General features: G+C 40.3%; 1 protein-coding gene across 1 annotated transcript in view; it reads left to right on the forward strand.

Annotated features, from left to right (window-relative positions):
* Positions 1-13,478, forward strand: part of dnah6 (dynein, axonemal, heavy chain 6) — a 51,901-nt gene that overhangs the window by 34,743 nt on the left and 3,680 nt on the right. Inside the window, exons 62-74 of the mRNA XM_062387302.1 lie at positions 259-326; positions 523-703; positions 1,243-1,422; positions 1,594-1,827; positions 5,160-5,295; positions 5,506-5,678; positions 6,150-6,340; positions 6,710-6,870; positions 8,454-8,542; positions 10,753-10,899; positions 11,035-11,173; positions 13,097-13,216; positions 13,353-13,474. Of these exons, the coding sequence (XP_062243286.1) occupies positions 259-326; positions 523-703; positions 1,243-1,422; positions 1,594-1,827; positions 5,160-5,295; positions 5,506-5,678; positions 6,150-6,340; positions 6,710-6,870; positions 8,454-8,542; positions 10,753-10,899; positions 11,035-11,173; positions 13,097-13,216; positions 13,353-13,474 (1,941 nt within the window). The remainder of the gene's footprint in view (positions 1-258; positions 327-522; positions 704-1,242; positions 1,423-1,593; positions 1,828-5,159; positions 5,296-5,505; positions 5,679-6,149; positions 6,341-6,709; positions 6,871-8,453; positions 8,543-10,752; positions 10,900-11,034; positions 11,174-13,096; positions 13,217-13,352; positions 13,475-13,478) is intronic.

A 13,478-nucleotide genomic window follows, 5' to 3' on the forward strand; every position in this document is an offset into this window, starting at 1 on the left:
TCAATACCTGCTCACTATGGAGCTTTCAGCTTTTATCTGTAAAGCCCTTATGTTGATTATCAACTGTCAAATGCACAAAGTGTTTAAAGTGACATGGCATTTAAATCCCACATGGTAGTTAAATGTGTTTGAGAACGATTAAGTGTTTATTACAGATGCTGAATTGTAGCTGTATAAATGAATGACTGCGATTCAAACTCTAAAAGCATCTTGTTCAGTGTTGACCTGATATCTCTGTGGATCTCTGTTAAATTTCAGGTGTGTATCAAAGTTACCATCATCAATTTCACTGTGACCACGTCTGGCTTGGAAGACCAACTGCTCAGGTACAAAGACACACATGGAGAACAGAAACTGCATCACATCCAAACCACACAACCATTGAAACCATCACTATATTAATAATATATAAACCTCAGTGAGAGTATATTTGCACCCTGTACGTGTACTTAAATCATGCTAACTGATATTTATATTTAAATACACACATTTTCTCTTCACAACTCCTCTTCCTCTCCTCAGTGATGTGGTACGACTGGAGAGTCCACATCTTGAGATACAGAGGAACGAGCTGATTGTGCAAATCAACGCTGACCGCAATCAGCTGAAAGACATCGAAGACCGCATCCTCAAGCTTCTCTTCACCTCAGAGGGGAACATACTCGATAATGAGGAGCTCGTCGAGACTCTCCAGGAGTCAAAGGTAAATCCGGAAGAAGGCAAAGGAAACTCGGATGCCCGTCTTGGTCTATTATTAATAATGAATTCATTAAGATTGATGATGATGCACATAATTTGTTGCCATCTACAATTATGATTTCTACCTAGTTAGCAATTTTCCTTGTTAAATGAGATTGAAATGAGCCTCCAGACATCCACCAACTTGTATCGCTACATTGCTGCAAATGCAGCTGATTGAGCTCTCATTACTTTACCAATCTTACAAAACTCACTATAACAAAAGGATATAAATCCCCAAAATATAGTATTCAATCAAAAGTAAAAGCAAGCGGTACATTTTGCAAATATTACACATTACACCAAACCGCATTTGTGACATGACTATTTTGGTCCATTCATAATCAGGTGATCATGCCTGCATTAAAAGTGAGGCAAGTTGAATTAGCTCAAGATGGACAATAAACCTGAGCTTGCAGAAACATTGTGATTATCCCACCCAAACCAAAAAGAAAAGAGAGCAATGTTTATGGTGTTTTCCTCCCTGTTTCCGCACTACGTCAGGTGACATCTGAGGCCATAAAGCGCCGTCTGGAGGAGGCAGAAGCTACTGAGATGATGATCAACTCGGCAAGGGAGCGCTACCGACCTGTGGCCACCAGAGGCTCCGTGCTGTACTTTGTCGTGGCCAGCCTCTCTGAGATAGACCCAATGTACCAGTTCTCGCTCAAGTACTTCAAACAGGTGTTGCTATGTTTATTTCACAACACTCTGTCAAATATACATGCAGGTAGTTTATAAGCTTTGTTCAGGTTCACAACGAAGGTGCTTCAAATATCCATGTAACATGATTATTGACTTCGTGCTGGATACTTCGCTGCCCCATTCACTTACCTTTATTTGTTTTATTCCCAGCTATTTAACTCCACGATTGAGACGTCAAAGAAAAGCAGTGTGTTAGAGAAGCGACTGCAGATCCTGCTGGACCAGATCTTGCTAAACTCCTACATCAATGTGTCCCGTGGCCTCTTTGAGCAGCACAAGCTCATCTACAGCTTCATGCTATGTGTAGAGATCATGAGGCAGAGAGGGGAGATTTCCAATGGGGAATGGCAACACTTCCTAAGAGGAGCTGCTTCCTTGGAAAAGGTAGGGTGTGAGATCGAAAGGTTCAGGCTGACAGATTGTTAACATTTGTCGAATGTTAACATGAGAAATGAGCGGTGCTCAAGGATAAATAATTGACGATAACTTATCAATCACTGTGTTTATACTTGTTGTAAATTATGTATATGATGTTGTGGATGAGGTTATTAGTCACAGAATTCATTCAGAAATAGTAATAAGCATCATATCAACTAAAGTCCGTTGAGGTTAAAATCATAACAGTTACCAGTTTATGCTACCAGTAACAAAGTGGTGTCAGTGACAATTCTTGTCTCAGTTGAACGCAGCATCAAATCCCATTGGCTGCCACGTTTTCACACCTTCTACTGTTAGATTAACATTGCGCCAGTACAACAAAGGGAAGTATATTTTATTACAATAATATAATTGTTAATAATATCATATAAGTATTATCATAACTCTAGACTGTATTGTTGCCAACTTTTAATATGAAATCCATCAGGTTTGAAAGACGTGGACAGAGATTGAATGTACAGTACCAGTGTCCGACTTGTAATAAGTAGATTTGACCACTGACACCAGAAAGAATCGTAAGTCATGAGTCCTAATTGCCAGCAGGAGCGGAGAGATAACGACCCATATTTAACTATCATGAGTTCCAAATGGAAAAAAAAAACATATTTTTGGGCTCCCACTTATTAAAATAATTAAGGGAAATAGAGAAATCTGTCACAGTTTTTTGTCTGGATCCTTTAAGCTGGAAATAAACAAGGTGCCTGTTTATTTTTCCCTCCGAAAATCCCTCAGGTTGGCCTGTGGGCAATGTCTTCATTCTCTCCCCCTCACATGTCAGGATTGTGTTGGGGAAAAAAGTCCTTTGTCACAGTTAGGCTGTAGCCCTCTCTTTGCTCATTGCTGAGGAACTAGAGACTGATGAAAAAGACAGACAGTAGGAGAGAGACAAAAGAGCATATGATTTTTTTTGTGGAGAGGTTAAGAAAATAAATATTTCTGTTTACGGGAGATAAGAAATGGAGAGTATCTGTGTTTAGCTGGTCGACTCGAGGACAGTCAGTGAAGCCATACACAGCATTGTCTTAGCTGTGTGCTTTTGTTCATTGTCGTGCTGAAATGTGGTGTCTCACAACCGGGTGGGCTCGGGTTACTTTCACTCTGGAGCAGGTTCATGCTTCCTTCAGTTCACTGAGGTGTCCCTGCCCATGCCAGTGAGAAGTCCCACCACTGCATAATGCTACCGCCACCATGCTTCACCATGTGAGCAGTGCCTGCTGTTCAGAGTTCCGCTCCAAAGATTCAGTTTTTTTCTCATCAGACCCCAGATTTTTTTTCTCAACCTTTCAGGGTCCTTACATGCTGTTTGGAAGTGGGCTGCTCAATGCCTTTCACTTCAAAGTGACTTCATTCTAGTCACTCATACAAAAGGGCCTGATTGACAGAGTGACTCTGAGATGGTGGTTGTTCCCACAGGACTTCTGAAGCTCTGTTAGAAGGATTGTTGGCTACTTGGGAAATTTGAATACAGCAAACATCCTTTCAGGGCCATACTAAATCATTGAACACATATATTACACTAAGCCCTTTATTTGTAGCTGGAACTGCTTGTCTGTGGTGAGGCGTTTGATCTTGAATGGTAGGGATTGACGGCACTGCAGCTTGTTTTCAAGATTTTGGAAAGTCAGTCTTGAGTAGAACAAAGTCTTTGCAACAGTAATCATAGGAGGAAAAAAAACAATTCTGCTCATTACAGAATTCCACATTAGTGCATGTCTCTTCAGACGGAGAAAATCCTTGGGATGTACAGACAATTCTTAAAAATAAATGTTCAGCTCGTTTTGTTGCTTTAGTTTACTTTTCATGTTCTGAAACCTTTCACCAAATGTCTGAAGGAGTTTCATGAGCTAACAAGCATATTCAGATGTCATAGCAATTTGTTCTTGCAGAGTAGGAAAATGCAGCGTTTACCCTCTCCAGTTGCACTTATCACAGCGAGCACGGCATTCAACAGCAACAATTCCTCCCTCACATCAAACGTGGCAGTAATCCCAGGCACTACAATATCAGTATTTGTTAAGTCACTTGTTTCATTATGTGCCAGAAAGAAAAGCTGAAAATGTCTTGTATGGTTCCCAAAGTGTCTTCGCAGTATCTTGTGCCATATCATTAATCCACTCAGCAGCTATCCTCGAAACAAACTGACTCTTGGTCTGGTTCTAGCAGCTCCCCGGCAGCAACGACGACTCCTTCACAGATTTTCCTTCTTAATGAAGTTTCAGTTTCTCAGCTGGTTGCTCCTCACCACAAATCTGGCCGACATAACATTGTGTCTGTATCCAGTTCAGCTGCCTGTTTCCAGCTTCAATAATGCTGGAGACTGGTGTTTTCATGAGTAAATCCCAGAATCTAGACAGACAGAACCTCTGGATTTTTCTTTTTGAAAATGCAACATTCTACATCCATTTTTTGTTTTTTTTCTTGACAGTTGTTTGTGATGCTCGCCAGTAATGAGACATAACAGCTGTGTGTTTCTTTGTTCACACTTATGAGGCGTACAGGCATTCAGTCGAAAGGGACCACCCTGAAGGACATGTTTGTTGCATTTCATTTTTTTGTTTTGTAATAAATTGCAATAAGGAAACAATCAAAAATTGAATTTGCAAAAAAATAAACAAAACATATACAGCAAAGGAATTTGAATACTTTTGGAAGCCAATGAATCCCAATGTATTTGCCTTCTGCCTCTCTTTTCCGACTCTCGCCTTCCTACATTCTCTTTCAACCCCTAATGGGGCAGAGTGTGCAGCCAAAGCCCCATCAGTTTGGGCAATACATAAAGGGAAAGGTTAGTGGAGCCATGAATAAAAAGACCTTTGAGATTTATTTTAGGTTCAGATGGTTTTGAGACCACAGGACAGATCAGTCAATGCCATCCAGGGGTGTGTTGCTTTTTTCACCCACCATTTTGTCTCATTTATATGGCATTACTTAGGCTGGAGGTGCTGCCTGTCAGCCGCCATTATCCTCATGCTGATGCCGTCCGTCCTTCTTTTTCCTTCACCTCTGCGTTTCTGTCTCCTGTCTTTTGCATCACAGCTTCATGACATCCATCACATAAACTTCTATTAAGAGTTCATAGTGCTTTTCAAATTAGTTTTTGCATGTCCATGCCACCACCTCTACCTAATGTGTCTACCTTTTCGATCTTATTCTCTTTACACTTGATGTCCCTTAATTCTTCTTGACTGCCACTCTCCTCAAGGTCTTTCCTCCAACTTGTCCCCATCTTCCTCCTTTTTTGTTGTAATTGGGACCTTTTATATTTCCCCATCTTACAGGACGATGCGGTGCGGCCAGATGTGCCATGGCTTACTGATTTTGACTGGCAGACATGTTGCGAGCTGGATGACACACTGCCTTGCTTCAAGGACCTCTCCAAGGAAATCACCCGAACCCATATCCACATCCAGATGGGTATGTAACACAATATATGTACTGCATGGTCTTTATGCTAAATGCAAGAACAAGAATGATTGACGCAGATACAGCTTCACTCTTCTTATTATCCTTGTACCATTCCGTCATCATATAGTGTACAAATCTGTACGTACACTGCTATTAAGATCTACAAAATTTCCCCATAAAGATTTGTGTGGCATTAAATGAAAGTCGCCTCCCTTTTAGGACGTTTTGAGGCATCTATTAATCCAAAGGCCTGGGGAGACTACGTGTCTGAGTTGCCTCCGCTTACTGATTCCAAAGAGGTGAAGAAGGAGGGAGACATCAGAGGTTACTGGAACGAGAGGTTGGGAGCTTTCCAGAAGCTGATTCTCATCAAGAGCCTCATGGAAGAGGAGGTGAGCCTTTAGAAAGACACAGTAGTCATCAAGATGTTTTGTCAATGTTGCTTTTATTTTGAAACTCAGCTAATTTTTACCTAATTGCACAAATTTAGAATAATGCCTGTCTACAGCCCCTTAGCAAGACCCTGCCAAAACATTCTCCAGACTTTTGTTCTCACACAGAAAACTAGACATGTCAAAAGTTGGATCTTAGTAAATGAAGCTTTCCGGTGTCTGCAGTCAGGCTCTGCCCACTTTTTGATAAAAACAACTTGTTCGTCTATTACGTTTGATTTCTATTTATGTCCCCATAATGTAAGTGTTTGCCACCCCCCTGGGGTAAGGTGTCTCAGATTTCCTTTTTTTTTAATCTATAATCCCTTTTTCACTTGATTGGTTTCGGACAGTGATACTTTCTTCTTTTTTTTAACATTTCTTACGTCTCACCCTTTTTATCCCACAATTCTTCCTTTCTCTTTTTCCCAGGTGGTGTTTGCTGCAACAGAGTTTGTGATTGTCAGCCTGGGGAAGCAGTTTGTGGAAAACCCTCCACTTGACCTGGCTAATCTTTACAACGACTTGTCCTCCTCCACCCCACTGGTCTTCATTCTTAGCACAGGATCTGACCCTATGGGTGCCTTCCAACGTTTTGCAAAAGAGAGGGGATGTCTCGACAGGTAAAACAAAAAGTTTTTTAAATGGTAGGTAGCTGAAGTGGAACTATGGATACATTTTAAAGGCTGTTGTCTTTACAGAAGTAATATTGTAATAAGAGCCAAATCAAGTAAGCTTTATTAGAACAGATTGGTCTCTCAAACTTTTAACTTGACTAAAGCCCACTTGATTCATTAATCAAGTGGTAGCACAACACATTAAACCAATAAATCGCAATATATATATATATATATATATATATATAATCTTAATCAAAATGTTCAGCCAAGTATCATGAGGGTATGTCTTTTCAAAGCCCTAATAACTATCGTTAACATGATCACATGTATTAGTTATTTATAGGTAATTGCTGTTTTTCCCCTGTCTATCAGAGTTGAATCCATCTCATTGGGTCAGGGCCAGGGGCCTATAGCTGAGAAGATGATCCATGAGGCCCTGAACAGTGGCAAGTGGGTCTTTCTGCAGAACTGCCATCTGGCTGTGTCCTGGTTGTTAGCCATGGAGGAGCTCATCAAGACCTTCACTGAGCCCGGTGCAGTAACATTAGCATAGAAACACTTACATGCATGCATGAACACATAAGAGCTGACCATCGTGACAGTTTAAAAATGTGTCATTATTCATGTCAATGGACTCATTTTAATTTATGGTTCTGCAAGGGTTGCGCGTGTTGCAAAGCAATTCACCGCTAGAACACTAGGTGGAGTAACGTTTTTTGTCGAAGACGGCCTTAGAGATGCCTTCTTTGTGAGAAAGTCGTCGTCGACTGTTTATTACGTTTTCTGGAGGAAATTTGTTCCTGATCTTTCTCCACTGCTTCGTACACTCGTCGACCTGCAAACCGATGTTAGCTGAGATCTCCTTCAAGGAATTGCCGGCCATCTGCGTGCTTGTATTCCGTCAATGACGGGTTATACAAGTGGTAATACTTTCGGACCTCTTCTGTCAAACGCTCTTCTATTTGGTCCATATTCGTTCTTTTAAATCTTCCTTGGTTTCTGCCAGTATTATGAGGCATGAAACCAGAAATGTGACTCCGGAAAGGATGATGTTAGCGGACCAATCAAAGGGTTGCGTAGCTTTGTCATATAGTTACAAAGACTGGGCAACGCACGCAAGCAAGCAAGCAAGAAGGTGCATGCAAGCACGCAAGGGGCACGCAAGGATCTCATGCGTGCCCCTTGTGTGCCCCTTGAGTGCTTGCATGCACCTTCTTGCGTGTCTCTGAAAATGCAGAAGCATGCGTTGGCCTTAAATGCATCAACTCCGAAGGTAAAAACTCAGAACAACAAGAATCAAGAAAGTAACATTTCTTCAAAAATAATGCTAAACAAAGTGCTATAAGTAAGTTCCATTTAAGTAGTACTAAATTGTTAGTTTAAAAAAGTGTTAGTTTTATTTATTAGATTTTTTTTCTTTTTTTTATATATATATTCGATTTTTAGACGTTGATTCAGAACAATTAAAAATGGATGGCGGACCGCAGTTGGCCCGCGGGCCGTAGTTTGGACACCCCTGGGTTACCCGATTCAAGCAGCAATTTAAAGGATACATGTTAATGAAGCTAAATCATGATCACACCAGTGATACCCAAAACAAAGTAATATTCATGACTTATATTTGATATTATTAAATACTGCACTAAAATATGCCATTATAGTTGACTCTTCATGATGTGCATTTGAGTTTTGAGTAGAGATTATCAATGTACAGGAAAAGCAGATGGCTCCAAGTAAGTTCTGTCCCTAACAGGTTGAAAAATAACTCTCGGATGTGAGGCATGTGCAACTTTGCACTGTATAAAAAAGAGGCAATCGGAGAGAGTTGTGTGCTTGTGAATGTCATTTTAGGATTGGCCAAATCCAAGCCAGGTTTACCTGCACAACAATAATGTGTTGTGGTTGAGAGCCCAGCTCCCTTCTCCATGGAACAAATCTTAATTTAGGGGGCACAAAAGACTCAATAACCGGTGTTTCTATGGTTGTTTCTTATGTTTTTCACAGCATTTATATCAAAGTAAAATTACTTAAATATGTACTTTTCATAGAGAGAACAATTAAGTATTTTTTCCATCATGTGTTGCTGTTAATAATATTCCTGTCTGTTCATGTGCAGATATGGAGATACACGAGGATTTCCGTTTGTTTCTCAGTTCCATGCCCACCAACGTGTTTCCTGTTACCGTGCTTCAGAACTCCGTCAAGGTAAAAACACACACCCACACACACCCACACACACATACATACGCACACACACAAAAACACACACACACACACACACACACACACACAAACACACACACACACACACACAAAGCTATGTAGAACCTCTCAGCTGATTTCAGTATATCTTTGCAGCACATTAAGGTACAAAAACTCCTTTAGTGGTGGCGCAGCGCCATTAGAAGTAAAGTAGTGCTGCTGTGTGTAAACATGTTAACATATGTGTAAAAATTCATCCTGGATTTAGATGTAGGTACGTTAGGGCTCCATTCAAACTAATTTGTCTGAAATCAAATCTGTTTTAAATATTATATTATAATACACACACACTGGGAAAGAAATATGTTGTACAATAGTCCATGATTTTATTCTTTTGGTGGAATGTTGATCTGGCCCCGAGGTTATTTAATAACTAAACACATTTTCTCTCTCTCAATAAAGTTAAATATAATTGGTAAGGTTACTTCTCAGTTTACAATGTCAGTGGATGTGTCCCGATTCAGTGGCCATTTTGTTCAGAGGACACGGTTTATGTGGTCCATGCGCTTTCCTTCATGCCACACGGAGACCGAGAAGGTCAAACAGAAATGAGACGATATGGTCTAGGGAGTATTTCCAGGATTTGCGTCACCAAATTTTATGGCCCTTTAACCCCGCTGCCTGGCAACAGAGCTGCATTGAACAGGACAAAAAAGTTTTAATGCCCTTCGGTCTTTTAAGATGTGTACCATTAGCTGTTTGGAGTTGAATCATGATACTTACTCTTAAAAGTACAAGAGTCTGATGCTTTGGTCTCTTTACTTGCCTTATCTCTTGTCCGGGGGTTTTCTGCAGGGGGGTCGCATCATTTTTTTTTCAACCAATTTTTTTGCACAAAATTTCATGTGTTCAGAACCAGAATTGTATTTAAAGTCTTTAAAAACACATTAAGATGAATGCAACATATTTTAGGGAACGGATAAATTGAGGCAGAAGACTTTAGCTTTTAGTCAGCAATGCACACATTCAGCTCTCAAGCTGGGCCCCGGTTCACAGCACCTTTCATGCAAATACGACAGCACAGGCACTAGCCAATCAGATCACGTTTATGCTCACGTCTAAAGAGCGCAAAGCTCAAAAATAAAAGATGGCGGACTAAACTCTGTAGAAGGTCGTATTTGTACCTAAAAGTTGTGATTTTGAATTTTTTTGCTTAGATTCTTAAAAAGTTACCTAGAAAATGATACTGTACATTGTAAAAAAAAGCATTACTGTAACTGAAAAATAAGTCTGAGAGGATTTGCGAGGTGTCTGAGCCACCATTCTAATGTTAGCATGCTACTAACCACAAGGGTAGTATTGAATGCACAATAACAGGGTAGCTATGTCTCTGCACCTTAAAACTGCACGTAACTCTTTTACTGTAAATACTGTTGTCTTTTATATTGTTGTTTATAGTGTTCGATATTGTTGTTTTTATATTGTTGTTTGTAAAGTGCACCAACCACACCAAGGCAATTTCCTGTATGTGCAAATATACATGGCAATAAAAAGAAGTCTGATTCTGATTCTGTTTATACATGGCACTAGGCCCAGAATAATATAAACACTGTTTTTTGCAATTTATATAGAAGGGGGTCCCTGCTCCATCTCGCCATCAGTTTGGGGGACCTTGGCCTGAAAAACGTTGAAGACCCCTGGTTGAAACCATCGTTGCTCAGAAATGAAAGGAAACATTCTATTTGAAGGCTCCTCCAAATGCGGCCGAAGCATTTGGAGGAGCCTTCAAATAGGTAAGCCAAGTTGCTTCACTCTGACATAATCAGTATTCAAATGCATTCTCTAAGGGAGGGGGCCCCTGATTTGGGACACAGCATATGAGTTATGTAACCGTTGAAAATCTCAATTAAATATTCATTTATTGCTGAACAGTGCTCTCACTAATTACCACATTTAATATAATTGATGTAGAGTGTGATTTGACATGTGTTTGCAAATCCGCAGGGATCAGGTTTTGTCCGACTTAACATGACAGTTGACTTCCCAGAGTTCCGATTTGGCAAGAAAACACTTGTACACATGTTTCTATGGGGGAAAACAATACAGACATCATGTATGACAAGCCTTATCCCAGGATGTTTGTCACTCTGAGCAGAACTCAACTTTCAATGGCATCATTAACCTTTTGTGTGTTTGTGTTTTCTTGTGTCCAGGTGACCAATGAGCCTCCCAAAGGCCTGCGAGCAAACATGCGACGGGCCTTCACAGAGATCTCCAGCAATTCCTTTGAGGACCACGTTCTGGGACGACAGTGGAGGAAGATTGTCTTTGGGATCTGCTTTTTCCATGCAATCATCCAGGTCACAAACAACCTAGACCATACTTGATCATTTCTGATTTGTGCGCATCGATATGTTTCACTTTGTTGTTACACACTGTTTTATGTGTTTGCAACATTTCTGCTTGTTCATGTGTCTCGTCTGTGTGTGTCTTAGGAGAGAAAGAAGTTTGGCCCTCTGGGCTGGAACATCCCCTATGATTTCACTGACAGCGACAGGGAGTGTGCTCTTCTCAACCTCAACCTCTACTGCAAAGATGGCGTCATCCCATGGGATGCTCTCATCTACATCACTGGTAAGAAAGCTTACAATCAGGTGTGTGTCGGTATGTGTGTGTTGGTGTCTGTGTCTGTGTGTCTGTGTGTGTGTGTGTTCGTGCTTTGGAAATACAACATCACAAATTGCAATATGCAAAACAGTACATGAAACTTGAGATGGTTTGGCGTTAACCCGGGCAGGAAGTGTGAATGTCTCTCTTTATCACCATGTTTGCCAGTGTGTTGCACAAATAGCACACTGTGTTCTTATCCACAACACACACATATAAAGCACCAAGTGAAATGGGGTAAAGCCAAATATTTGCTGATTTCACGCAGCAGGACAGTTCTCTAACTGGATTTCACTCCATTCTGCAGCTGTGGACTTTGGCTGCTCTGTTCCTCTCAACTGTGGCTTTGTGGGAATAAAATGAAAAGAGCAGATGTTCCCAAAACACACAGCAGATAAAGAAATTGAACCGTTGTGCTACTGACGTCATGTAATATTGAATATGTTTTCAAGGTACCTGCAGGTGTCCACCCAAAACCAAAATAGTAAGATTAACATCTTTCTGAAAGAGTTTCAATAAAACTACAAATAGCCATCATAAAGAATTGATTTAATCAGTCACATATGAAAAAGGCAGCAGGACATTCTCCACTCAGACACAGAAATACCCAAAGCGTTTGGTTGTTGGGGTGTGCATCGAGCAGAGGCAGACGTAAACACATTATCTAAGGTCATGGGATTTTGTTTACAGCACATCAACACGGACGTCGGCTCTTATCACCAAAAATCTCACTTGACATCTTCTTCTGTGGGTTCTATGGGAATTGCACCGCTTTTTCCTCTTTAGATATTTGAAATATAATTATTTGAAATATAATTATTATTTTTCTTATATCGGCTCATTCAGAAACTTGAAGTTATAAATAATGTTAAGAAAGTCCAGAGTATCTCACTCGGTCATTTGCGTAGTCACATACAGTTCTTGTGGAGAGTCTCTGGATATCAGTGCATGTCTGAAAGCAGCTTTCGCTTTGTGAACCATTGAGTAACTTATTATGCTAATTCATATCATATCATTTCAAATTAAGTCTAAAACAATATTCCATATTGTTAATAATGTTGTAATGAGAGTAAATGGTATGTAAATCACAGAAACAATATTTGCCATTGCCCTGGGGATGACTGTGACAGTTTTTTACCGAAGCTTCTTTATCTCTCAGAGACATACTGTCGGTTAAAATAAGAACAGGGTATTATTAAAGACACAAAATCAGTACAGAAAGAATGATGGCAAATACAATTTGTTTTGTTTTTACATTATAATATACCAAATGTAACTAATATACACTTGGAATTTGAGGAATAGTCAAACACAATATAAAGACTACACAGTCTAAAGGCAGATATTACTGTCTGTCAACACCATATTTTTAAGGGTCGAAGATCAATTACTTAATTCAGTGAGACTGCAAATGTTCCCACATTAGTCCTCATTCATTTTAGATTTTAATTTTATATCCATATTCAGATTTCATAAACATTTCATGTCTTCTTCCAAGTTTCGCTGAATCTGAATTTATTTTTAAATAATGAATTGTTAGGCACTGTGGCTTGAAGCCAAGCTGAGACAGATGCTGGGTGCCACGACCCAGCTCTAAAGCCAGGACAAAATGTGAAGGAGGCAGGATGAGGGAAGATGGGGAGTTGTTTGTTTAAAAATAACATAAAATAATTAACATTAGCATGAACTGCAGATACTGAGGGATGTGTTCATTAGTAAAGTCAGTGGTGAGAGCGCGTGCAGAATGAGATGGAGATGCTTATGAAAAGAACCAATAAAGATGGGCCGAGGGGCCGTCTCTAGGCATAGTTCTTATTCACCTCTCAAGGTTACGCAGCAAAGATGATGCGGCTTGTTGACGTCATGTGGCGTTTGTGTCTGTGTCTGCAGGTGAGATCACGTACGGCGGCAGAGTGACCGATGCCTGGGACCAGCGCTGCCTCAGGACAGTCCTGCGAGGCTTCTTTTCCCCTCAGACTGTGGAACACGGCTACACCTACTCGACCTCAGGTAGGTTCCATTGCCAAGCTTTACGCTATATGTGTATATTTTATACAATATAATGGTTTTCAATTCAATGTGCGTGAGTCCATGTGTTTTAGCGATCACATACTTTACACATACCTTTGGATTTCTGTATGTTAAGGTGTTTACTACGCCCCAGAGACAGAGGAACTGGAGCAATATAAGACTTATATTGAGGGTCTTCCCATCCTGGATGATCCTGAAGTCTTTGGAATGCATATGAATGCCAACTTGGCCTTCCAGGTGA

Source organism: Platichthys flesus, chromosome 5 (genome assembly GCF_949316205.1).
Source record: "Platichthys flesus chromosome 5, fPlaFle2.1, whole genome shotgun sequence".
Taxonomy (NCBI): Eukaryota; Metazoa; Chordata; class Actinopteri; order Pleuronectiformes; family Pleuronectidae; genus Platichthys; species Platichthys flesus.